The following is a 27,441-nucleotide window of genomic DNA, read 5'->3' on the forward strand; positions in this document are numbered from 1 at the left end:
TACTACACAGGATCTACCTACTGCACTGCTACAACAGGTTCTGCCAGTCAACTCACAGGCCTTCTGCACTCTGCAGCACTGAGTTCTAGTCCCTGCTACATAAAGGTGGAGTCCCTGGTCCCACAGCATCCTATCCCCCGGGAGCTTGTGAGAAATGCAGAATCTCAAATCCCACCGCAGACTGGCTGAGTAAGAATTTTAACCAGATACCCAGGTGACTCGTGTGTGCACATTAAAGTTTAAGACGCTCTGCTAGGCTACATCATGGCATCTGTAACACTGGATTGGACTGTGCAAGGTTAGACTGCAGGAAGCTGTAGACCTCTCTACCCAAAGTCCTGTGATTCAATGCACTGCCTCTTCAGATCCTTCGCCAGCACACTCTCCCAACACACACTGCAAAACCACATGATGCCATGACAGTTTGCAAAATCAGCAAACCAAATTATAGCCCTTTATAAATAGGGTAGTAACTTACACAACAATCAATTTATTTGCGATACCCTGCCGTACATAAAAAAACCATGCACTCTAATATATATCCCTAAAGACTCCTTTATGTTCCACAGCACAGTGTATTACGGCATCTTGTTTTATGGCTATTCACTCATTGAGTAAGAATTCTTGAGCACCGATAATGTGCTAAACCCTATGCTAGGCACTGGGATTTGACGTGGAGAAAGTCACAATCTTCAAGTAGTCAAAAAGACAGGCATGAGATTGAACACGTTATTACAACCTGCGATGAATTTGTTGATGGGACAGTAGCAGATATCTACTCAGGAATCAACAAGAGCCTCCCTGAGCGGGTGATGTTCTGCTGATTTGATGAGGGGGGAAAAGGCAAGGCACAGTGGGGATCAGGGGGCTGGGGAGAGCATAGGAAAGTTCTTTGGGCATCCCAGGTGCATGGCTCTGCACGGATGAAGCAGGCAAGGGAAGACAAGGCACTGCATGTTTGAGGAACTGAAAGAAGCCCAGGAATGCTGTTCTTGGAGTCAGGAGCTAAAGCTAGGAAGAGAACAGAGATCTAGCATTGGAAGACCTCAAAAGCCATATATGCCAAGGAACATACTAGGCTGGGGCAACAGAGAGCCATTTGGGTGTTTTAAAACAAAAGCAACACACAACCAGGCGAACATTAAAAAAAAAAAAAGGCTCTTGTTCCCTGCAACAATACACCAAATCTACTGTATTTCAATACAGTTTCAAACAATGCTCTGTGAACAGCTCCTTGCCACAATAAAAGATGGCATTGAGAACAAATTTTAAAAACCCATTTAAAGTTATTTTAATGAACCTCCAATAATAGCACCCTTCACTGATGTTTGAATATAATCCTCTGTTATTGTTCCTTGTTTTTTCTCTCACCACACTCTATTTAATAGCATGCATGAATCAGGAAGGCTGACAGATACATGCATGCTTTTCACATCCCACAAGGCACATGGAACTCTGTACACGCTCACCACAGGCCTTTTGGAAGTGGCAGACAGTTAAGAAGGGGTGAGGAAGGAGAAATATAAAATCCTGGGATTGGGGGGAGGAGGGCTCTGATGCAATGCATTTGCAATGTAAAAGGCATACAGGCAGACTGGATCAAATGGGTAGGTGATGTATCTTTTTTTTTTTTTCCTGTGACAGGGTCTTGCTCTGTTGCCCAGGTTGGAGTGCAGTGGCATGATCATGGCTCATTACAGCCTCAACCTCCCAGGATCAAGATCCTCCCACCTCAGCCTCCTGAGTGTCTGGGACTACAGGTGGATGCCATCACACCACTAATGTTCGTATTTTTTGTAGAGATGGGGTTTTGCCATGTTGCCCAGACTGGTCTCAAATTCCTGGACTCAAGCAATTTGCCTGCCTCAGCCTTCCAAAGTGTGGGGATTACAGGCATGAGCCACTGTACCTGGATGACGTATCATTTATTATTACTTCTAATTCAGTCTAAGGAGATTGAAGGCAGCGCCCGCTCCTTTAGAGCTGGTACCAGAACATTTTGAAGTACGTAGTACAGCCTGATCACTGTCCTTTGAAAGTCATTGTTAAACCCACATGGAGGAATTCAAGACACAGGTCAGTGGGAAATCATATCAAATGCAGAACAGTTGAGGGATCCTGTTGATAATGACCAAGTATTGTAATCTTTTTATATTACCAATGATAATAACAGCTACCTTTTCCTTTTTTTTTTTTTTTTTTTTGAGACGGAGTCTTGCTCTGTCGCCGGGGCTGGAGTGCAGTGGCCGGATCTCAGCTCACTGCAAGCTCCGCCTCCCGGGTTCACGCCATTCTCCTGCCTCAGCCTCCCGAGTAGCTGGGACTACAGGCGCCCGCCACCTCACCCGGCTAGTTTTTTGTATTTTTTTAGTAGAGACGGGGTTTCACAGTGTTCGCCAGGATGGTCTCGATCTCCTGACCTCGTGATCCGCCCGTCTTGGCCTCCCAAAGTGCTGGGATTACAGGCTTGAGCCACCGCGCCCGGCCAGCTACCTTTTCCTGACTGCTTTCTATGAGCCAGGCACAAGGCTAGACCTTTTATATTCTACTGCTTAGCAGGGCTATTCAAAATATTTAACAGGTCAAAATGGACTCTGGTTGTAAATAACCACTGCTAACAGATGCTGGCTAAACAGCAACCTGACTTTGAACCATCACTACCCTTGAGGCTATAAACCAGCAGTGCATGGGATACATATGGGTGTGGATGTGTTTTATTTGCTCCTGTGTTTAATTTTCAAAAATTTGTTCTGATATATAAAAGAAATCGTGACTTTTTTTTTTTTTTTTTTGAGACGGAGTCTTTTTTTTTTTTTTTTTTGAGACGGAGTCTCGCTCTGTCACCCAGGCTAGAGTGCAGTGGCGTGATCTCAGCTCACTGCAACCTTCGCCTCCCAGGTTCAAGCGATTCTCCACGCACAGGCCATCGCATCTGGCTAATTTTTGTATTTTTAGTAGAGATGGAGTTTCACCATGTTGGCCAGGCTGTTCTCGAACTCCTGACGTCAGGTGATCTGCCCGCCTCAGCCTCCCAAAGTGCTGGGATGACAGGCATGAGCCACTGTACCCGGTCAAATTTGTGAGATTTTATCCAAACATCTTAATTTTACATACCCTTTCACTAAGCCCTTACTACACAGGGCCTACATACTACACTGACCGTAACAGGATCTGTCAATCAACTCACAGGTCTGCTGCACCCCGCAGCACTGAGTTCTATCCCCTGACAATCATGAAGATGGAGCAGCCCTGTGGAAGCTGCATCCTGCAGGGCAGGCCATCGGGAGGTGAACATCAGCTGAGCGTGTTAGGTAGCTCACCTGCTCTCTGGCTTGCACTGATCTCCAACACTCTCTTTTATCTTACCAGCCCTCTTCCCTCATTCATATTATCTGCTTGGCCTCTGTAGGCATCTGAGTCTGTGACCTCTTCTGGAAGCCACCACCCCATGCCCTGACTAGAAGAAGGACCATTGTCTTCCACTTAAAGAGATGATTCTTTTGGCTGGGTGCAGTGGCTCACACCTGTAATCCCAGTACTTTGGAAGGCTGAGGTTTTTGGAGGATCACTTGAGCCCAGGAGTTTGAGACTAGCCTCGGCAACATGGCAAGACCACATTTATTTATTTATTTATTTATTTATTTATTTATTTATTTAAGACTGAGTCTCACTCTGTCACCCAGGCTGGAGTGCAGTGGCACAATCTCAGCTCACTGCAACCTCCACCTCCTCGGTTCAAGCGATTCTCCTGCCTCAGCCTCACGAATAGCTGAGATTACAGGCACCACCACACCTAGCTAATTTTTGTATTTTTTTAGTAGAGATGGGGTTTTACCATGTTAGCCAGGCTGGTCTCGAACTCCTGAGCTCAGGTGATCCATCCACCTTGGCTTCCCAAAGTGCTGAGATTACAGGCATGAGGCACCGCACCTGGCCAAGACCCCATTTATTTAAAAATAAAAATAAAAATTAGGCAGACATAGTGGTATACTCCTGTAGTCCCAGCTACTCAGGAGGCTGAGGTGAGAACATTGCATGAGCCCTGGAGATTGAGGCTGCAGTAAGCTATGATCGCGCTACTGCACTCCAACCTGGGTAACAGAGGAAGACCCTGTCTTTAAAAAAAGAAAAAAAAAAAAGGAGATGATTCTCCATGCTACCTCTCTCTGGCCTCTGCCTAGCTTCCCTGGCTGAGCTCCTAATGCTAAACTCCACAGCAGTGATTCTCAACTTTGAGAGCACATCAAGTCACCTGGAGAGCCTATTAAACACAGAACACTGGGCCCCACCCCTAGAGTTTCTGATTCAGGAGGTCTGGGTTCGAGCCCGAGAACTTCATTCCTAAAGTGCTCATGTAATGTCGATACCACTGACTGTGACACTGCATACTGATACTGCATACTGATGGACAGCACCCTTTACAAACCACGGCACTACAGCTAGAACATGACCCCCAGATGTCCGCTGGCTTCTATGCTGGTGGGGATGGGAGCATGTGCGTCTTTCCTCTGGCCAAGTGAGAAAAGGGAGGTCCACATTTCGAGATCTCATAAATAACCCCACAAAAACCATATGAGTTATACATCTCACCTTCGAGTTCCCGGTTTCCTGAACAAATAGTTCCCTCTTCCCTTCAGTATTACCTTTTCATCTTTTTCCAAATGGGCCCATAAAAGCTGTGATGCTGCTCATGACGTGTGGGGCCCTCTTCAACCCCAATGTACACACAGATGTTATCTTAAGGAATAGCAGCAGCAGGATTCTGCCCCTCAAAGACCCTGCATCGAGACGTTAATTAATGTATGACACAGCTAACGAAAACCACAATCAGCTCTCTGTGAGTGCCTCCTCTGTTCCAGGCTTGTACAAAGTGCTTTATGCATCATAACAACCCTCTGATGTCAAAACTATTATCATCACTGTATTACGGATGATGACACAGTGGATCAGAGAAGGAAAAGGACTGGTCCCAGTTCACCAGCTCTGGAATAACCAAGGGATAGTTTGATCCACAGTACTCACTGAGAGTCAGACACGATTAAGAGTATTGTGCTCAATTCTGTGTCTGTATTTTAAGACAGATATGGATGTCATGGAGAACAACAGGCACCTGGAAGTGAGGTCCTATGGAACATGCTTGCAAAAGGGGGTGGGGCAGGATTTAACTGGAAATCACAGGATTCAAGAAGGAATCAGGGCGGGGCTGTGGCTCACGCCTGTAATCCCAGCACTTTGGGAGGCTAAGGCGGGTGGATCACCTGAGGTCAGGAGTTCGAGACCAGCCTGGCCAACATGGTGAAACCCAGTCTCTACCAAAAATACAAAAATTGGCCAGGCATGGTGGCAGGCACCTGTAATCCCAGCTACTCAGGAGGCTGAGGCAGGAGAATTGCTTGAACCCAGGAGGTGGGTTGCAGTGAGCCGAGATTGCACCACTGCGCTCTAGCCTGGGTGACATAGCAAGACTCCATCTCAAAAAAAAAAAAAAAAAAGAAGAAGGAATTAGAACCTGCACCCGCAAATGTCTGAAGGTTGATCCACACACAGAGAGAGGCTCTAGAGGGAGTTCTGGTAAGGCTGATCTGACGGCAGTGTGTAAGTTGGCAATAATGAGAAGGGTCACAAAGTAGAACTGGCTGCCTCTAAGGGCCATGGCTTCCTGCACCAGGAGGCATCCAGGGAGAAATGGGATGCGTGGAGGTTGGTGTAGAGCTCTGATTCTAGCCATTTGGGATGAGGGGAAGGTGCGACACTAGGGAGAGATGAGCATCACCTGGGAGACTTCTGAACTATGTGTCCTTTGTCCCTGCGCTTCCTGGTGGGCCTCCAATACAGTCAGACTGTCTGAGGCTTGGATCCTCCCTTCATCACAGCTGGCTGAATGACCCTGAACAGAGCACTTAACCCCTCTGAGCCCGTTTCCTCTTCCGTAACATGGAATGACAGCACGTTCCTTCACAGGCTGTGGTGTGGATTTAATTAGATGCTGCATGAGAATGCTTAACATGATGCCTAGCACGTAAGTGCTCAAGAAAGGAATAACAATACTAGTATCAAAATAACTACCATTATTATCTTCTTCATCTTAACACTCAAACCCTTACAACGTTAGGTTTCAATGACGGTGTTTAGGTTCAGTCTTCAGCCTCAGTCAGTAGTTTTACGACCCATCATCGAGTCACCAGGTCTGACCTCTATTTAATTTCACAAAGAAATATCCTCCCAGCAGAATCACAGTTTGATTAATTCAGGTGCAAACTCTTCTTTCCTGATGCCGACAAGTACTCCCTGCTGAGTCTTGGGGGATAGAAAACCTTCCTGTGGGTACATGGACTGTGGGAAACGTGGGAGTTTTATTCTTGCATTATAAAAGTTATGTCAAAGCCGTCTCCACACCCAAACCCTCCAGGAGGGGGTCTTCAGTTCAAGAGGACGTCAGTCTCTGCTTTACTCTGTTTCGCCTTGGGTGGGAGCTGGCTGCTGAACTGCCATCTTATTTACTGACTCAGACATAGTGTATGTTTCAGAATTAAATTTAAATACTGTTGAGATAAACAACATGACCTTTTCAATGTCAGTATGAAGAGAAAATGATACAGTTGAACCGAGAGAAAGAATGAGGGCAAAATTAGATCCTTTATCATAGTCCAAAAACGGATCTGAACTCTGCTCACCCAAGAACCATTCTCAGAAAGTTGTCAGCGAAGACAGTTACAATAATTGAATCAATGAAACAAAAATTCAATAGGCATCATCGTTTCCATCTTTATAGAGACAGAGCTGGGCCAATGGAAAAGTCCATCTTTGTACCCAGTGATTTTGTGCATACGTGTGAACACATACACCCACGTTCCAGTAGACACACTGATGTCTACCCCTCAGGGAGCATTTGGAAAACATGGGGAACGGGGAAGAATACCTTGTATGTGAATAGTCGGCAGTCAGAGAGAATGGGCTACTTACAGCTTTTGGCTTATATGGGGGCTGGATCTCTTTGCGTTCAAGTTTCTCCCAATCAATATACCGGAAAAATGCATGCTCTTTGATATCACGTTCGCCTTCAGGTCCACAACCCAAACGTTTGCCCGGGTGTTTGGTCATCAGCTTTGAGAGAAAGAAAAACATTGAATTTGATGAGTTTCAGAAGAGGAAATGTGAGACACTCAGAAATTATTACTCCAAGGCATTAGGAAAGAAAGCACAAATGAAGAATCTCAACTCATTTTTGTTCTTTGCTTTTTATTGCAGCAAAAAATCCCAACCAGGACTTTGTAGGAGAGGACCTGATAACAGGACCTGCTGCCGATCATCTCTTACGGTTAATCAAAACGAAGCCTGAATGTGACCCTGAACTTCAAGTTAGAAATGCTGCATGAGGGCCAGGCACAGTGGCTCATGCCTGTAATCCCAGCACTTTGGGAGGCCTAGGCAGGCAAATCACAAGGTCAAGAGATCGAGACCATCCTGGGCAACATGATCAAACCCCGTCTCTTCTAAAAATACAAAAATTAGCTGGGTGTGGTGGCACACACCTGTAGTCCCAGCTACTCGGGAGGCTGAGGCAGGAGAATCCTTGAACCCAGGAAGCGGAGGTTGCAGTGAGCTGAGGTTGCGCCACTGCACTCCACAGTCTGGCGACAGAGAGAGACTCCGTCTCAAAAAGAAAAAAAAAAAAAAGAAAGAAAGAAAATAAAACAAAAGAAAAAAAGAAATGCCGCATGATCCATTTTGGTTTAAGAATAAGTTTTGTGCATTTAATTAGGGCAGTTTCAATACCTTCAAACTTCCCTCCTCCCATAACAAGAAAACTGGAGTTTGACAAAAGCAAAGGCTACATTCATTCAGATACTATTTGCATTTCTCAGTAAAGCACTTGCAAAAATGACAAAACAGAAGAAAAAGTATTAGTCAAAGGGGCCCAAGTTTCAAGTAATTACTTTCTGAAAGCTCATTAAATAGTCAAAACCTAGCCCAGCTCATTTCCCTTGTATCATACATTACACACAACGCCGCTGAGGTTTCTTTGGTGTTCCGTTTAAATTACTTAATTATCAAAACCCTCCATCTTTGGGTCTCTGAGTGCTAAATAACAAGATGAATAGATGCTCCAAGATGAAACCAGACAGGCTTCCTCTTGTAAATGAGTCCAAAGCAGCATGAAAATATCTCTGATCTCAAGACTTGAGCAAATGCACAAAGGGTAAAGATGGAAGAGTTGGTGATTAATTAAAAAAAAAAAAAGAAAGAAAGGAAGAAAGAAACATACAAGTGCAAAAGCTTTCCAGAGTTGACATCACACTGAGCAGCCCGTGATGGCAGAATCTTCTGCCCAGGACTTGCGGATGATGGGGAAAGGATGAACCCAGAAATTCATTCCTACACTGTTGGACCGTCACTCAGCCTGTTGCCCCCTTACAAGACAATTTGTGGTCACACACACAAGCATGTACTTCTCATATAAACCATATCCTCCAGGGTGGGGAAATTCACTGAGCACTGACATTCTAAGCTAGCTATCTCTTTATTTACATGCACGATCTTCCCTGATCATTGTAATAACACAATGAGGTGAGTATACTGTTTTTCCCATTTGAATAAAAAGGCAATGCACATTCAGAGAAGCTGAGGAACAGCAAGGACTCAAGAGATAGGAAGTGGCAGTCAGTAAGAGCTGGGTGCAGACTCCACCTCTGCTTAGCTCTAAAACTTGGGCTATTAAGAAAAATGGGAGCGCATTTCAGACGTGGTTTTCTCAGGAATTTTTGTGGCCTGGCTTTGTCAGGAGAGGTTTATGGAGGGTGAGGAAATTGAGTCAAGCCTTGACATTTGTGTAAGATTAGGATGTGAGGAATGAAAGGGCAGGGAGGTTTTGGTTCACACTGATAATAATAATAATATCAATAATGGCTTCCGTGTACTGAGCATGACGACATCATATGCATTCAGGCTCCGTGCTAAAGGCTTCCCAGCCGTTACCCATTACTCTTTAACCTTTGCAACAATACTCTGAGACCTCAGCAACTATTATCCCCCATTTTCTAGGTAAAGGATGTAGGGGCAGAGAAGTAAAGTCATCTGTCTAAGGTCAAACAGCTAAGGAGCAGGGCAAGGCTTTGAACAGCTCTGCCTGGCTCAGGACTCTCATAGCTTTATGTTCACTGAACAGTCTCAGCTGTTCAGTGTCTGCTGGTTTTCATCCTAAGGTACGGCCTATTTGGGCTTCTGTTTGCTTCAAGTCTGTTCAAAGTGGGCATAGCCCTCTGAGTAAGGTTTTACTTATTTTTGGGGGGAGGGGAGGTAGAAAATCGGGCCTTTGAGGGGATGGACATATAAAGGACACTGCTTCAATTAAACAGGAGACTGTTTTCAAAAGCTCAACTGAATTTCTGTCTAAGCAGGAGGATGCCAAGCAAAGAAAAGGCACTGCAGAAATATTCAGCATTAATTCGGAGTCTCTGCCCAGTTCCCGCACTCCTGCTCTAATGTGCCCGAAGCCATGTAGACAGCTGGATTTAATCACTGTTCCAATCTCTGATCACCTCCCAGACGCATCCCCTGGGGCTTGCTGTTCTGGAGGAAGCATTTGGCTGTTCGCTTGAGCGTCACTCGTTTCTGGAGTACCCTCCTTGAAGGAAGAGCCCGCATTGGACTCAGCCCACTCAATTAATAATGGTCCCCAAACTCAACAGTAAGAGAGTCACCCCAGTTAATCATGAAGGTTATGGGTCCTGAATTAATAGAAAACGGCCCTACCAGGGAAACTGCTAATTGGAGCTGAAGCTGAAGACAACTGACCTGGAAAATCCTCTCTCCTCCATGACCCACTTAGAACCCCCAGCTGTCCAGGCAGGGCGGGCATGTGAAGGGGGAGGACTCTGTGCATGTACTGAACACCTACTATGTGCCCACATCATGCAAGGAGCTTTCTCTTACGTTATCTCATGTAATGCTTCTCAAAAACTCTTTTCAGTGAGTACTATTTCATTTTTAAAATAAACAAAAGCACAGAGATGCGAAGGAAGTGGCTTAAGATCTTGCACCTAGGCTGGGTGCAGTGGCCCATGCCTGTAATCCCAGCACTTTGGGAGGCAGAGGCAGTAGGATCACTTGAGCCTGGGAGATCAAGGCTGCAGTGAGCCATGATCATGCCACGGCACCCTAGCCTGTGTGACAGAGCGAGATGTTGTCAAAAAAAAAAAAAAAAAAGACCCTGCACCTAGAAAATGGAAAGGTCAAGATTTGCAAAGGGTCTCTTGATCTCCAAAATCCCCTACTTTAAAAGTTGCAATTCCAGGGGATGCAAACGCAAATGCCAAGAGGAACCAGGCAGATAACACAAAATAGTGTCAGCACTAGTAATAGACATAATAACTTCCAAGGGGTTTGAAGCAGAGTGCCAGCCTCTACTCGAAGCGATTTACAGTATTCAGCTGTTTAATCATCAAAGAACCCTGTGTGGACTGCAATTATTATTCCCAATCTGCAGATGCCATCAAACAACTTCCCCATGGTCCTAGGGCAATTAATGCCTGAACCAGGATTTGAACTTGGATAGAATTGGCCAGATGAGAATTTCTGTGAATTACAGAGGGCAAGCCCCAACTACAGAGGGCAGTGGTTTCCAATCTAGCTGACTGGTGCTTTGTAAGAATGACAAGCCAATGTGGCAAGATCTGATTTTTCAAGAGAAACCTGAAAGCTGAATGTTTATGAGAAATCTCCTGATCCTTATATGCTGGCAATTATTAAACAAATTAAAAGCTCCAGGTATCACCTTCTGTCTACCCCTCCCACCCTTCAATACCATGTCTATAGGGGGTACAGGCCTTCGTGTGTGCCTTCTTTTTCTTTTTTTTTTTTTTTTTTTTTTTTTTTAGACGGAGTCTCGCTCTGCCGCCCAGGCTGGAGTGCAGTGGCCGGGTCTCAGCTCACTGCAAGCTCCGCCTCCTGGGTTTACGCCATTCTCCTGCCTCAGCCTCCCAAGCAGCTGGGACTACAGGCGCCCGCCATGTCGCCCGGCTAGTTTTTTGTATTTTTTAGTAGAGACGGGGTTTCACCATGTTAGCCAGGATGGTCTCGATCTCCTGACCTCGTTGGGTTCCTAACGTACCTCTGCGACTCCCCTCTCTATTCTTCATTTTCTCTCTGCCTGCCTCACACCCTCAAAGAAAATATTTTCAAGCAATTCACTTTAGATGTTTGGGATTGAGACTAATTCACAGGTGGTTTCCCCAGGGATACGTGCATCTTAGCCTACGTAGCTGAGGTGCAAACCTTAGGTGATTCACTAAGAGTGGGAATTTAGGCAGTGTGACAAGGCGCTTTTAGGCTGAGAGGCTGGCCCAGCTATTCCAAACTGGGCCAAGCCTCAGATTGGCCTGCCTGAGTTTCCCAGCTTTCCTTCACCCAAACCAGTGCATTCAGCATCTGGCTGGGGTCAGGAAGAGCAAAGTAGGGCACGAAAAGTCTGTAAGCATCCCACAGATCTAGGACTGGCAGCCCTGGTTTATTCAGACACACAGGTGGGAACCCGCTGATTAAGGCATGGCCATGTTCTAACCTGTACCACTGGGTGGTGGGAGAGCAAATTCTTTATTAGTATATTACACTTGGAACATATTTTCTGGGCATCTAATTCGATTGCTTTCAGGCTTCCATCAGAGTTGAAAAATCACTTCATTTGGACAGTATGTTTAAAGGCAGTGGTGTGCAAGCCAAATGGAGACTTTTCCAAAACACTCATACCCAGATTTAATCTCTGGGGTGAGGCAGAAGCATGTGCATCCTGGTAAGGCACTTCGGGTTATCCTGATGGCTCCAAAAGTGAGTGTCACTGATCTTTAGGATCTCACACAAGTCACTGTGAGTATGCCTTGGTCCAACACAAGAGGCAAAACAAACAATCCTTCCCCATAAACACACGTCCTGCTTTCTTCGCAGGTGCCCTGTGCATAAACTGTAGATGTACAAGCGTGCATTCCCTTTTAGCCATTTGTGTGCATGTTGGGGGAGAGGGGACAGTGGGATTTTGAATTTCAGTCTGTTTATCTAGAGAATTCCTTAACCTCAACACTGCCTGGTATTTTTAGAACAAAAGTTGCACGCTCTTGGTATTAACTAAACACATACAGCAGAGCAGGGCAAGATAGCCTGAGTTGTGCCAAAGACCTCTTGTGCCCTTTCCCATGACTTCTAGCTCTTTGACAAAATCTCTGTGCTTTCTACCTCATTCACTCAATAAGCATTCCCCTGTGCTGGTTCAGAGACTACAGCCCAGCCAGCAGCAAGACACAGCTGCAGGCAGCTCTCTGTGGCACTTCTGTGCAAATCAGAAAAAAAGTTCTCTCTCCTCTGGGAAGCAGCAGCTCCATGCCAGGGTTCTCATATTGCCAAATGGAGTGAAGGGTGGAGTTCAGGCTCTGTTCCCCCACGGTGGGGTGTCCTTGGGCAAGGTACATCCCACATGCCTGTATGTGGTGGTCCTGGCCACAGCTTTAAGAGACGTACTTACTCCTTTGCAGATGGCCACAGCTTCCTTGGACATAGACTTGGGATAGGCTACGTTGTGTTCCATGATGGACTGGAAGAGTTCATCTTCATCTTCCCCTTCAAAGGGTGCCTGTATGACGGGGGGGTGGGAGGAGAAGAATCCCTGCTTGAACCCTCCCCGTAGCCCCCCTCAACTGGCAGACTCTCCTCCCTGGGGCCTACAGTGAAGCCACACACCCAGGCTTTCAAATGACCACAGACTTGTATGACCCCAAGGCTGGGAAAGTCATAGAGGTTCCAATTTATGAGCTATTACCAAACATGCATTCTCCTAAAGAAACCATGTGGATGGGGGTAGGGAGGACTTCTCTTATCGATCACTTAAAATTCAATTACCTGCCCAGCCAACATTTCATACAGCAGGACTCCAAATGCCCACCAATCCACGGACTTCCCATAGGGCTGATAAGCAATTATCTAGAAAACAGAAGGCATCCTATCAGGGAGGTTTGCAGTTCATGTATCTTCTGGAGACAGATTCCACTCTTCTTTTACAAGAAGGCCAGTGCCCACCTGAGCTATTTCTTTACATTAACTACTCAGGGAATGACAGACATGCTTTGCAGAGGTACCTGCAGCTGGGCAAACACCTGTGGCTGTCACATTGCCTTTTCGAAGCACTAAGCACGGTGTATTATTATTATCATTATTTTCAAAACAGTGAGCATGGAATTTTTAAAAGAAAAACTGTCTTTACTCTTCACTGTAAAAGTTATGACATTTACACAATAATGTAAATATACTTAACACTACTAAACTGTACACTTAGAAATGGTTAAAATAGTAAACTTTATGTAGCATGTTTTTAAAACATAATTACAAATAAAAACGTTTAAGAGGCAATACTATTTGTTACTATTTTACTATTTCTTTATAAAAGATAGCTAAGCTGAGATGATAACATGAAAATCACCCATAATCCTTTATTAAGAGAAAAATTATGACTAATATTTGGTCTACTTCATTCCATACTCTTTTCTCTGAATACATATTAAATTCTGTGTGTATGTGCGTGCTTTACATAAACACTTCGGTATGTGGACCATTTTTTTCTTTCTTTCTTTTTTTTTCTGATGTTGTCTCTTTTTGTCACCTAGGCTGGAGTGTGGTGGCGCAATCATAGCTCATAGCTCACAGCCTTGGCCTCCTGGGCTCAAGCAATCCCTGCACCTCAGCCTCCTGTGTAGTTGGGACTACAGGCGCTCACCACCATGCTAACTATTTAATTTTTTGTAGGGACGGGGTCTCTCTATATTGCCCAGACTGATCTCAAACTCAAGCAATCCTCCCACTTTGGCCTCCCAAAGCGCTCGGATTATGGGCAGCAGATCTTTAATAAAGCCAGTTATTCACTTAAATTTTCCTTGCTAATTTAATATTTGTATATGAACATAATCAGTTTTTATCTCTGCATAGCATTCCATTGAATGGATACACCAAAGTCTATCTTATAAATTTCCAATTGATTAGGTTTCTTCCTATGCTGTAACATACATTCTTGTAATTAGACATTTGGACCTCTGTCCAAGTATTTCCTTAAGATAAACTCCTCCATGCAGAATTGGTGGATCATGTGGTATATGCAGTTGTGAAGTTTTTAATTCATATTCCCAAACTGCCAGAACATGGAAAAGTCTAGAAGAGCCATGTGATGGTCCATCTTTCAGTATGTAGGGATGTAAAACTAACCATGTCAGAGGTTAAGAGGTAATACAGCAAAGGCTAAAGGCTGAGGTCTGAGGGTTAGGCAGTCTGACTTTGAATCCTGACTGCTGTCTACCAGTAGGTTGTCTGATCACGGGAGAAGTTACTTAACTTCTATAATATCTATATCATGGAGTTACATGAGATACTAGGTGGCTTTCACATATTATGCTCTCAAAATGTTAACTAATCCTAGAATGTTTTATAATTCAGTTATTGCTTGTTTAACTCAAAAAGGGTATTTGAGCAAACTTGGCTATAAAGTGAATGTCCGTTTCTTGATCTCTATCTCCCACTTTGATTTCTATTCCAAAATCAGAAACGCAGAGATGTTGATTACAGGATATGAAATTTCAGTTAAGTAGGTGGAATAAATTCAAGAGATCTATCGTATAACACAGTAACTATAGTTAATAACTATCTATTGTATTCTTGAAAATTGCTAAGAGGGATTTTTAAGTGTTCTTACCACAAAAAAAAAAGTATGTGAGATAATAAATATGTTAATTAACTCAACTTAGCCATTCCACAATGTATATGCATTTCAGAACAACATGCTGCACATGATAAATGTATACAGTTTTACTTGTCAATTATGAATGAATGAGATGCGTTCTGAGAAGTAACCCGCAAGACAAGGAAGGGAAAGCATTCCAGGAGAACACTTCTCATTGAAAGTGTTTTCACACTTTTAAAGTACTTCAAGTCTTATTTGATCCTCATGACAACCCAACAAGTTAATCTTTTTACAAAGGAAACTAGAGCCTGGGATGTGAGACCAGTTGCCAGAGGTGATGTGGTTTAGTTCATGACAAAGCCCGACCTGCAGCTTGTCCCTCCCATCTGCGGGCTGGAGGGGAGGCGACTTCATCAGCAGCACAGTTCAGGGTTTCTTGTGCTTGTCTGGATCACCACCAGTGAGGAATTTCTGAGAACCCCAAATCCTGGGCCTCACCCTGCAGAGATTCTAACGGGATGGCATTTGGGCAGCCCACATTGTTTTCTGTTTGTTTGTCTGTGGGTTTTTTTTTCTTTTTTTGAGACAGGGTTTCGCTCTGTTTCCCAGGCTGAGGTGCAGTGGCATGATCACTGCTTACTGCAGCCTCCACCTGCTGGGCTCGAGCGATCCTCCCACCTTAGCCTCCTGAGTACTCAGGACAGCAGGTGTAAGCTAGTGCGCTGGGCGAATTTTTATTTTATTTTTTTTGTAGAGATTAGGGTCTCACTATGTTGTCCAGTCTGGTCTCAAACTCCTACCCTCAAGCAATCTTCTTGCCTCTGCCTCCCAAAGTGCTGAGATTACAGGGGTGAGCCACCATGCCCCAGCTGCATCCTACATCGTAAAAGCTCCCTCATGACTCTAAACTGCAGTTAGAGTTGAGAACCAGAGATTATGGAACCCATGGCCTATCAGGAAGTTGTGTTATAGATTGTGTCATATCTAATTAATTAACAAAATGATAATAGACCAAAGTATATCACATTGGGAGAACTTCATTGGGTCTGAATAAAGCCTTATTATTTTTGAATTACTTTATTACTCAAGTAATATACAAATATATTTACCTTGTAAAAAAAAATGTCAGCAGTATACAGAAGTAGCTAAATTTCTCTTTACAATTCCCTTATCTTCAGAGGTAACCAGTGTTATAAAATCAGTCTGAAATCTTCCAGATTTTTGTATGTTTTTACTAATTGAAAACAGAGCAGTGTTCTGTGTATTTCTGTTTTATCCATAAATAGTATCACATTGTTGTCATTCCTCTTTCTTTCTTTCTTTCTTTTTTTTTTTTTTTTTTTTGAGACAGGGTCTTACTGTGTCATCCAGGCTGGAGTGCAGTGGCATAATCACGGCTCACTGCAGCCTGGACCTCCTGGGGCTCAGGTGATTCTCTTACCTCAGCCTCCCAAGTAGCTGGGACTACAGGAACATGCCACCACACCTGGCTAATATTTGTATTTTTTGTAGAGACAAGGTCTCGCCACGTTGCCCAGGTTGCTCTGGAGCTCCTGGGCTCAAGTGATCCATTTGCCTCTGCCTCCTAAAGTGCTGGGATTACAGGCACGAGCTGCCGTGCCTGGTCTTGTATTTGTCATTCTGTACCTTGATTTTTTTTCTCTAACAATGTGTCTTGAAGATCTTTTCATACCTACATACATATCTAACTCACTCTTCTGAATTGGTGCCTGGTAGTATTTCATGCTATAAATAAATCATGGGCTATTGTCCATTTTCCTACTGAGGAACATATACAGGACACAGATCCCATGTCATATGCCAGCCCAGGGGATCTGCTCCTTCTCTCTCAACAAACATTCCAGTGTCACAATTACGCGGTATCACATGGCTGTGAGCCACAGCAGTCTGATGAAGAATTTTACTGATGTGTGTTGGATGGTTCTTTTGAGTTTTATTTAAATTTTCTCCCAAACCTTGATGTATTTTGGGCTTGGGCTTCTGGATGTGTGCTAAATTAATTTGCATGTGTGATCTCAAAGGGAGGATTCAGAGTATGGAATAAGATTCTGCCCGAGGTTCCCTTGCAAGGCACCACCCTCGACCCTTCCTAGCTCTCACACGGCCAACTGGGGAGCAGAGGGTACATCACTGCAATGTGAACGTGTGCCCGGCAGCTCTCACCTCAGGGGCGATGTAGTCTGGAGTGCCACAGAATGTCTTGGTTGTCACCCCATCCCAGATGTTCTCCTTACACATGCCAAAATCAGCAATCTTGATGTGCCCCTCAGAATCGAGCATCACGTTGTCAAGTTTTAGGTCACTATGGCAGACACAAGAATTTAGAGATTTAATTAATTGCTATGCATTTCAAGCCAAGCAACAGCCACTCATTATGCATAAAACACTGTGTTAGGTGTTGTGTGGGCACAAAGGTCAGTAGAAACCAGCCTTTGACCTCCAACAGCTTACAATCTGGCAGGGAAATAAAAAGAGGCTCACAAACCTCCGTGCTTTTCTTTTTCTACAGAGCCAACTGTGCCAAGTGTCTCACAAGGACACACAGAGACAGCACTTCTGAAAAGAGGGAGAACCCCAGAAAGTTAAGCAAAGGGCAGAGCATCCATGACACTTCCTGGATCCAGGAAAATTCCAAGAATTTTCCTTTGCAACTTAAGGACCCCTTATATTTTGTAAGAAGATACATTTTTCACAAAATTATTATTTTTTAAAATATCTCTAAAGATTACAAAGAAAAAAAGCCGATTGAAGGAAATATTTAATGCTAAGTGTTCCCTGATCTCTTGGACCACGTCCTAGGAAATGACCCAGGAGTTTCCATTGATTCTTTGAATCAAAAACTATTTGGCTGGGCATGTTGGCTCACACTTGCAATTCCAGCACTTTGGGAAGTCAAGGCAGTTGGATCACAAGGTCAGGAGTTCCAGACCAGCCTGGCCAATATGGTGAAACCCCATCTCTACTAAAAAAAAAAAATTAGCTGGACGTGGTGGCGGGTGCCTGTAGTCCCAGCTACCGGGAGGCTGAGGCAGGAGAATAGCTTGAACCCGGGAGGCGGAGGTTGCAGTGAGCCGAGACAGCACCACCGCACTCCAGCCTGGGTGACAGAGCGAGACTCCGTCTCAAAAACAACAAAAAAAATTGTTGCACAATTACTATATGACAGGCACTATGCCTGGATGTAGTATGTAGCTGTAAACAAGATAAGCCTCCTGTTCTCCAGATAAAATTTCAGTGCTGGGAAAAAGATAACAATTACTCTATAGGCATGATTATTATAGATTCTGATAAGTGGTATGATGAAAATAAAGAGGACATAAGATAGTGATTAGAGGAAGTCACTTTAAGCAGGGTGTCAGTCAGAAAGGACCTCTCTAAGGTGGTGACATTTGAGCTCTAACCTAAAGGACATGTGCTGTATTCTCCTTTATTTTCACATGTGTTGATAAGTAGAGCTTGATATTTTGGGGAACACTTGTAGGTCTTTAGCACACAAGATGGATCCAATATCAACACACGTTCCTCCTCCCTAAACACGTACTCCAATGTCAATGCTTTATATTTCAGCACCAGTGAGCAAAGCTAAGCGATGGATCAGATGGTCCCAGTCCTAATAGAAGATGGGGAACTCCGACTTCCTGAGAGGTAGGGGGATCTATTGCTTAATTCAGATGTTTCCCTTCGGTCATCTTCATTGGGCAGTGGGCATCTGTGGTTCTGCCTATTCCAGTATTTTGTGATGACAGCATTCTAATATTCCTTAGAAGAAACACCCTCATCCAATTCTTCCATGGGTGTAACATGGCTTCCATGTAACATGGCTCCAGGAATGGTCATGTGGGCCTGTCCTGGCCAATGGAAATATTCCATTCTTCTGGTCACAGTGATTGATTCAGGAACGGGCATGTGATCCAATCTGAGCCAATCAAAGCTGTTAAGTATTAGTGCCGGCACTTTGGCTGGCACAATCAGGAAAGGGATAAGTGCATTTTACATTGGGGTTGTTCAAGTGGTATTATGGAAGTCTAGAAATTCCAGGGGTCACCAGATGAAGAGAAGCAATCTAATACAGAGAAAGTAGAGCCTAGAGGGAGGATGATAAAGTGTGCCCTCATAACGTGCACTTGAGCCTCTGCATGTATCCAGGCCTAAAGTCAGATCTGCGCCTGGATTTTTAAGCTATGTCAGCCAATAAATGCCTCTTTTAACCTAAGTTACTTTGAATTGAGTTGCTGTCATCATTTCCGACTAAAAGAATACAATCTGAAAACTATATCCTGGCATCTCCTATCTGTGTCTGTGGGTTCTCCTTATTCAAACGGAGGGGGAGGTCCACTTGCACTCACCCACTGATGTTTGCCAATCCCAACACGCCATGCCTTTGGCGCTGTCCGTGGTGCTGCTCGTATCCAGCCTTCATGCTCATCTACAAGCCACCGTGATTTGAGTGAAAGTTTGGAACTCAGAAAACCCAGGCTTTGCAGCAATTTGCTTTTCCTAAACTTACTAGGTAGGTCTATATGTGATATATGTGATTTCTCTAATAGTGACAAATGACATCCCTTCAGCTGGACCACATGCCCAGAAGCAGGCAGCTGGGTAGACTAGGGAAGTGATAAAATCTTCATCTATTATAGAAAAGAAGTTTCAGATGCCAAGAGCCAGGCAGTCCTGAGGCTGGAGGGCACCTCTGTCATCTTCACCGTCACATAGCAGTGTTTTGATATCACACCCTAATCTTTTGTTCTATGTAATAAATCCTCATTTCTGCTTCAAATGATGGATGGAGAAATTATTTTCATTTTTCAGAAAACCATCAAGGGCAAAACCAACACACATTCCAGATATAGTAGTTGGTAAATCAGAAACTAAGTTTGATAGGAAGAATCTTTTTCCCTCCTCGCCCCCCAACACAACATCTCCAGTTTCTTAAAGATGGTAAGTCTAACATAATCTGTCATCCTCTTTACTTAAGAACTGTTCAATTAAGTAGAGATTTAGATGAAGGAGGTAGTGATTTGTAACATCTTAAAAGACTTTACCACTACGAAGGCAATCTCTATGAAATGACAAAACCATACATCTTTGTCAAGTAATTTATTTTTTACCATTTCTATTTGACTATCAATTTCAAGAAATCTATTTCCAAGAAATGTTCTAGAGGGTGAGCAACAAAAACCAACTGTGATGACTTCTACCTGAAAAGGAATTCATCAAAGGATATTGGGGAGCTCATGGAATCTTTGAGGAGATTGAAGAACCAGATTAAGAGTCTATACAGCCCAAAACAATGCCTAACTGCAACTCAGAGCTTGTCCAATGACACCACCACCCAAGTTGCCATGGGACACAAACATCACCCCTTATTCCACGAAGCCCTAAGCTGGACTCTGCCTATTGCTGTTAAGACCCTCTTCTCTTGCCTCTGGAAAGCAACTGCTAATAATTACTATGGCCTCTCTTGATTCTGTGCTTTCTGCTTCCTTGGCCACTAGTTTCTGATTCAAGGTCTTGAGTAAGTGTGACCAAATGTCAGTGCTTGGGTTGTGTGCCTGCCCTGGCTACAGGGGGGCTGTGAAATGAGTATCTGTCATTTTCATTATCTATAATAGGAGATTGACTGTGTTCTTACACATATGCAAAATAAGGGTTCAGATGAAGACTGGCCTAAAAGATTGATAAATATCCCTTTAAAGACCATATTAATAGTGGAAGATTAAAGGGAGAGTATGTCGTTAGTTTAGGAAAGGGGCTTTGGAATAGGTATCATATTAGCACCTGAAATGCTAATCTTTGAATTTTACCACCTGGATCTGGATTCTTGGATCCGAGATCCCAATGTGGCTTCCTGATTGATTAGAAACTAGCCCTGAATCACAACTCAATTGACTAGAACTCTAATTATTTCCTTTCCTGTTTCCTACACTGGGACTCGATTTTCTTCCAATAAACTTGTAGTTCCATGTTTAATCTTCTCAAGAACCCAGTTGGTTCTACTTTAGTAGAGGCACATCCCACATAGGAGTTAGGTCCTAATGTCAGCACCCAAGTTGAAAATCATGTAGAGTGAAAAATCAGCCATGATCCCTGTCTCTGTGGTTAAGCACGAGCTGAAGTCATTGGCTTGAATTTAGGGATCACATCATATGGAAGAGATCATATGCACCTTTTTTTTTTTTTTTTTTGAGATGGAGTTTCATTCTTGTTGCCCAGGCTGGAGTGCAACAGGGCGATCTTGGCTCACCACAACTTCTGTCTCCTGGGTTCAAGCGATTCTCCTGCCTCAGCCTCCCAAGTAGCTGGGATTACAGGCATGTGCAACCACACCCAGCTAATGTTCGCATTTTTTTTAGTAGAGATGGGGTTTCACCATGTTGGCCAGGCTGGTCACCAACTCCTGACCTCAGGCAATCCGCCCGCCTCAGCCTCTCTACGTGCTGGGTTTACAGGCGTGAGCCACTGCCCCTAGCCTCATGTGTACCTTTCAACACCAGAATTATATTCCGCACAAAATGATACTGTCACTATGAGAGTCAAAAGAGAAACTAAGAGAATTAAATGATTTCCACGTGCCATTTCATGCACACAGAGCGAATGTGTTCATTGAGGGCAAACATGGGCATGGACAGAATGATCATACTATTTAAAATTTAAATTCTCCTTTTTTTAGAGACAGGGTCTTGCTCTGTTGCCCAGGCTGGAGTGCAGTGGCACCATCATAGCTCACTGCAGTTTTGAACTCCTGGGCTCAAGTGATCCTCCTGCCTCAGCTTCTAAATTTGTCTTCTTCTCTCTATTTTTACACTTTCACTAGGATCACCCACATGCCAAGTAAAACCACTCCTCTTCTTGACCTTCTTCCCTCCATCATTAGGAGAAAGTAGGAATGGCGGGGACTTTGTGCACTCAGAATAAGATCATCCTTCCCCCTATAGATTTCATATCAGCACTCCAAGGTGTGACTAAAAGCCCCAGGACTCTGAAAGCTTCTGACAAGGCCCCCACTTCCCATCCCTCCGTCCTGCCAGCACCCCATAGCCTTGCCTCCACTATCTGCCTTGTACTTACCAGGGCTAATCTAATCGTGCTTTTTTTTTTTTTTTTTTTTTTTGAGACAGGGTCTTGCTCTGTCACCCAGGCTGGAATGCAGTAGTATGATCATAGCTCACTGCATCCTTGAACTCCTGGGCTCAACTGATCATCCCACCTCAGCCTCCTAAGTAGCTAGGTCTATAGGTATGCACCACCACACCTGGCTAATTGTATTTTATTTTTAGAGATGGGGGCCTCACTATGTTGCCTAGGCTGGTCTGAAGCTCCTAGCTTGAAGCAGTCTTCCTGCCTCGGCATCCCAAAGCGCTGGGATTACAGGTGGTAGCTACTGTGCCCAGCCCTCTCATGTCTTTTAATCCCATATCCCACAGTTAAAGCGAAGGGCCCAGGACTCCCAAGTCACCCCTAACTCTCCAGGCTCTCATCACTATGCTCTCTACAGAATGAGAGGGAATCCTCCAACACCCAGGGTACACCAGCACCCTCCCCTGCTTGATTTATCTCCATAGTACTTATCACTACTTGGCAGACTATGTTTTTATGATTCACTTATCTGTCTCCCACCACGAAACGATAAACTCCACAGGGGCAAGGGGTTTCATCTGTTTTATTCACTTCCGTATGCCCACCACCCAGAAGAGTGCCCAGAATATAGTAGGATTTGATAAATATGTGTCAAACGCATGAATGGAATAGACTTTTGTGGTTCTTCATAATCGTTGAAATAGACCCCCACCCATGCCAAGCGCTGTTTGGAAGCCTCATGCCTTGCAGCCTCTCTTGCATAACAAACCAGCCCAAGCCTGCACTGGCTATGCCATTTGCATCAACGTAGTACAAGGAGAATTGTACGCCCTGGACTCGCTGACAAATAGCAGCCTCGGGTGCAATCGTCTGCCTTGCATGAAATATAAAATGATATGACTCATGCAGCTATGATCATCCATTTGCTCCTCCAAAAACCAGCAAATGCCAAGTCCTGAACTTAATCCTGTCTTTCAGAGCAGCCACTCAGAGATCCATTTCCAAGTTGTAGTTACATAGCAGAAATAAATAAATAAATAAATAATGTTTCATAGTCATGTGATCCATCACATTCTGCCAGCCAAAATTCTTTGCCTGCTCCTCAAATGTAGGGTCCACAAGCAAGAGAAAGAAGTACTGGGGTCCTCTCTGTGAGTCTCCTCTTAGAGCAAATGGTCTCCTGTTTGAGGCTCTGAACCATCATTGGTGACACAGTCCATCGAGATTTTCTACCACCATATAGAGCTGTCCAAACTTTGCCAGGGCAGTGGGCGATGCTGCCTGGCAGAACACATGCCCAAGTTAGTTCTGGAGGATTCCTCCCCCACCACGGATTCTAATTTTAAAAGCAGCTGAAGAAAGAGGCAGGGCAGGGAGGAGCTGAGGGAGATGAAGAGATGGAAAGTACAGCAGTGTTCACTTACCGGTAAATGATGCCCTTACTCTGTAAGAAGAACAGACCGATGGCAATTTCTGCAGCGTAAAATCTGAAATTAAAAAAAAAGGAAAAAAAAGCAATGGAGAAACTCAAGGACACCATATGCTTGGCAATGCTCAGAATTCAATACAATATTGAACTAGGTGCAGGGCATTAAAGAACCCATAGATGGTCAGCTAAATAGCTCATAAAATGCTGAGAGTACAGATGGATTCACAGGGTGGTTTAGAAGGTGATGGGGTTGCCTTAAGGACAAATTGGGTGTAGGCAGAAGTTCAGCAATTGTATAGTGGAGAGGAGGCCATGGGATATGATGAGCTGGATGGAGAATTACGGTTTCACTAGCTGGGCAACATAGTGAGGCCTTCTCTCTACTAAAAATAAAAAAAAAAAAATAACTGGGAGTGGTGGCACATGCCTGTGATCCCAGCTACTTGGAAGGCTGAGGCAAGAGGATTGCTTGAGCCCAGGAGATCAAGGCTGCAGAGAGCTATAATCAGGGTCACTGCACTCCAGTCTGAGCAACAGAGTGAGACCCTGTCCCCCATCCCCCACAAAAAGAGAGAGAATTATAGTTTCAGACTGTATAGCAAGCTAAAATTATCTTGACAATAGCAGCTAACATCTGTTGAAGTTTTACCATCTGCCTAGCACCGTTTTAGGCATTACCTGATTTAATCCCAATAATAATGCTGTAAGGTAGGTCCTACTATTATCTTCCCATTCCTCAAATGAAGAAACTGAGGGTTAGAGAGATTAACTTGGGCAAGTTACATAGCGAATGACTGGCACAGCTGGAATCAGAAACAATATCTGTCTAAAGTGTAACCTCTTATTGAAGGTCAACCCATAAAGAAAGAGGTTTCGAGAGAACTAGGAAGCCCAGTTATGCCACAAAGGTTGGGCAGGGCTTTGGGGAACTATGCAAAGTGTCTTGACATGTCTTGTGTGACAACAGAATTAAAGCCTATGGTCAATTAGATGTTAGAAGTAAAAGCAAAGCTAATCCTATTAGAGTCATGCCAGGAGATATGAATGGCTAGATTTGGAAGCACAAGAATAATGCAAATCCTATCAGAACACAGTGCTCACAACCTAGCCAGGTGGGAGGAGAGGGGGCAAGCTGAACTGGGCGGGAGCCACCGAGCCTCTGGTATGACAGGGTGGGGTTCTAGATGAGCTCTGGGGGCTCTATGGAGAGGCAATAAGATCCTAGCAAACTCCCCAGGAGAGGTTATCATTGCTGATTCCTACAACTTGCAATGTTCCTAAGCAGGGGAGTGACATGATGAGATTTGTGTTCTGAAAAGAAGAGACTGTAGCTGCCTTTTAAACTGAAGGGGATGGAGTTGACTCAGCAGAGGAAACACATTTCCAACAACCAAGAATCAGTCTCCCCATCCCAGGAACCACAGACCATTGCCACTGAGCACCTTGATCCTTCACCCCCGTGGAGTGAAGGCATCTAAGGGGAAGAGTGGTATAAGATAAAGAACATGTGCAAAGAAACACTGGGGTCAGAATTCAGGAACTGCTTCTTACTAGCTCCATGAATATGAGCAAGCTTTCAAAACCTTGCATCTCCATTTCCTTGTTTGTAAAGCAGAGGTGGTAGCATCTCCCTCCCAGAGTTATTCTCAGGGTTGAGATGATGTTTGTTAAGCACTTAGGGCCTGGCTCATAGTAAGTTTTCAATAAATATTAGCAAATGGACACATAAAATCTACAGTGATAATCCCCAGGGAAGATATAGGGCCTTTCTAAGCAGTCAGGGACATGAATTAGAAATAAAGAAATAGCTGTGGTTTTAGAGCTTTGAGTTTTGTTTTATTTTTCAGAAGAGACTACAGTGTGCGCCACCATCCCCAGCTAAGTTTTTTATTTTTTATAGAGATGGTATCTAGTCATGGTGCCCAGGCTGGCCTTTAACTCCTGAGCTCAAGCGATCCTCCAATCTCAGCCTCCCAAAACAGAGATTACAGGTATGAGCCATGGTGTCTGGCTGAGCTTCAGGTTCTTAGCTGGTGTCAGAAAAAAAAAGAAGCATCTCATATTAAGCAGAACACCTTTCTTCCCTGGCTAAATATTTTTTCAAAAAGATGCCCGAGGTGTTTAAAAATCCCTCTTTGGCAAAAATAAACAAACAAAAAACACCCAAAGGAACCACTAACCTACCCATTTATCCCAAAGAGAAAGCACAGCACTAGTTCTCACTTACACAGCATGGGGCTCCTTGAACCGGCCAACTTGCTGGATGTGATACATGAGGTCGCCCCCGTTGACATACTCCATCACAAAGTACAGGCGGTCCTGGAAGAGGACAGCAAACAGCAATATTAGCATCCTGTAGCTTCTGGGGCTCCAAATGGACAGTGAGGGAAGAGCTGGAATTTATGATGAAAACTTCCAGGACTCTGACAGATCCCTGTTTGCTGGGCTTGCTGTTTCCCCAAGGGTAACGTTTTTGTTACTGGAACTATGCAAGCGAGCATAGGTGATACACAGATAATTTTTTTCATTAACAATTGCAACGTTGGCTAGGCATGGTGGCTCATGCCTACAGATTACACCTGTAATCTCCGCACTTTGGGAGACTGAGGAGGGCAGATCACCTGAGGTCAGGAGTTCAAGACCAGCCTGGCCAAAATGGCAAAATTCCATCTCTACTGAAGAAAAACAAAAGGAAAAAAAAAACAAAAATTAGCAAGTAATGGTGGCAGATGCCTGTAATCCCAGCTACTCAGGAGGCTGAGGTAGGAGACTCGCTTGAACCTGGGAGGGGGATGTTGCAGTGAGCCAAGATCATGACACTGCACTCCAGCCTGGGTGAGAGTGAGACTCCATCTCAAAAATAATAATAATAATAATTACAAGTTTATATTTTTTGCTGGAAAATATAATTAGCATATTAATATTGTGACTTAACTGATATTATTGTTTAGGATAAGGCTGATTTTAACAAAAAGTGGAAAATATTAAGTAAATAATGTTACAGATGATAGGTAGCTGTAGTAGCCAGCCTTTATGATGCCCCCCCACCGCCCCAGTGATTTTTCAAACTCTTGGTATTTATGTACTTGTGTAGTACCTTCCCATAACGAATAGGACTGACCTGTGTAACCCATTGGATATTGCAAAAATGACAATGTATGACTTCCAGGAGCAGCACATAAAAGACCTACAGCTTCCACCCTGCTCTCTCAGATCGCTTGCTTTTTGGGAAGCCTGCCGCCATGCCATGAGGATGCTCAAGCAGTACTACAGAAAGGTACATTTGGCAAAGAACTGAGGCCTCCTGCCAACAGCCAGCACCAACTCCAGTCCTATGAGAGAATCACCTTGGAAACAGATCCTTCACCCGAGACAAGCCTTCAGATGAATAGAATTCCAGCTGGCAATCTGACTCAATCCTTTGAGACCCAGAGCCAGATCAACTAGGTAAAGCATTCCCAAATTCCTGCCCCACAGCAACTGAGATAATGAATGCTTATTGTTGTTTTAAGCCACTGAATTTTGAGGTACTCACCAAAAGATAACACAGTAGCTATCAATAACAAAAAGATGAATGATCAAGGTTTGAAAAACAGTAACCTAGGAAGGCATGTCCAGAAGCAAAAGAAATGGGGCCAGAAAAAAATCTGTGTCCTAATCAGGGAAGTTTTCAGCATGTCTTTCAAGGGATATTGTGAACTTCTTCAAGTCAGGGGCTATGCCCTTCTTGGCTGTGTAAGTCCTGTTCCTGATAGCACAACTAGCACATAGTAGGTGCCCAGAGAGTGAAAGGGCACAAGCTTTGGTGCCAAAGACACTTCATTTGGAAATCCAGCTCTGTCTCTTAATAGCTGGATGTATCTGGAGAAGTTATTCAACACACCTGGGTTTCCTCATCTGTCAAGAGGAGAGAAGAGCAGAACCTCAGTGATGTTGCTGGGATTAAATAAGACAGATATGTGTTTTGGTCCTTGGGCAACACCAATATGTGACTTGCATCTCTCCTTCCATCAGAGGGTGTTTGCTAAATGAATGAATCACTTTGTCTCTTCTTAGAGACTTCTGCTTGGGTGAAATCTCTCCTTTACGCTACATTCCTTTGGCTTGCAATGGCAGAGTCTGCGCTAACGAATTTGGGAACTGAAGTCCGTCTTATGTTCTCAGCCTAAAAAAGTCACTTCCTCTAACCCACCCAATCTAAATT

At 44.1% G+C, this 27,441-nt stretch overlaps 1 protein-coding gene across 2 annotated transcripts in view; it reads right to left on the minus strand.

The window, feature by feature from the left end:
* PRKCB (protein kinase C beta) overlaps positions 1 to 27,441 on the minus strand; it is a 391,108-nt gene that overhangs the window by 23,644 nt on the left and 340,023 nt on the right. For both annotated transcript variants that reach the window (XM_033217733.1, XM_033217732.1), the window contains exons 11-16: positions 25,465 to 25,556; positions 23,233 to 23,295; positions 16,895 to 17,033; positions 12,886 to 12,966; positions 12,512 to 12,619; positions 6,964 to 7,104 (exon numbers count right to left, since the gene is read on the minus strand). In XM_033217733.1, coding sequence (XP_033073624.1) covers positions 6,964 to 7,104; positions 12,512 to 12,619; positions 12,886 to 12,966; positions 16,895 to 17,033; positions 23,233 to 23,295; positions 25,465 to 25,556 — 624 coding nt within the window. The remainder of the gene's footprint in view (positions 1 to 6,963; positions 7,105 to 12,511; positions 12,620 to 12,885; positions 12,967 to 16,894; positions 17,034 to 23,232; positions 23,296 to 25,464; positions 25,557 to 27,441) is intronic.

Source organism: Trachypithecus francoisi, unplaced genomic scaffold, assembly GCF_009764315.1.
Source record: "Trachypithecus francoisi isolate TF-2019V2 unplaced genomic scaffold, Tfra_2.0 Lachesis_group10, whole genome shotgun sequence".
NCBI classification, from domain to species: domain Eukaryota; kingdom Metazoa; phylum Chordata; class Mammalia; order Primates; family Cercopithecidae; genus Trachypithecus; species Trachypithecus francoisi.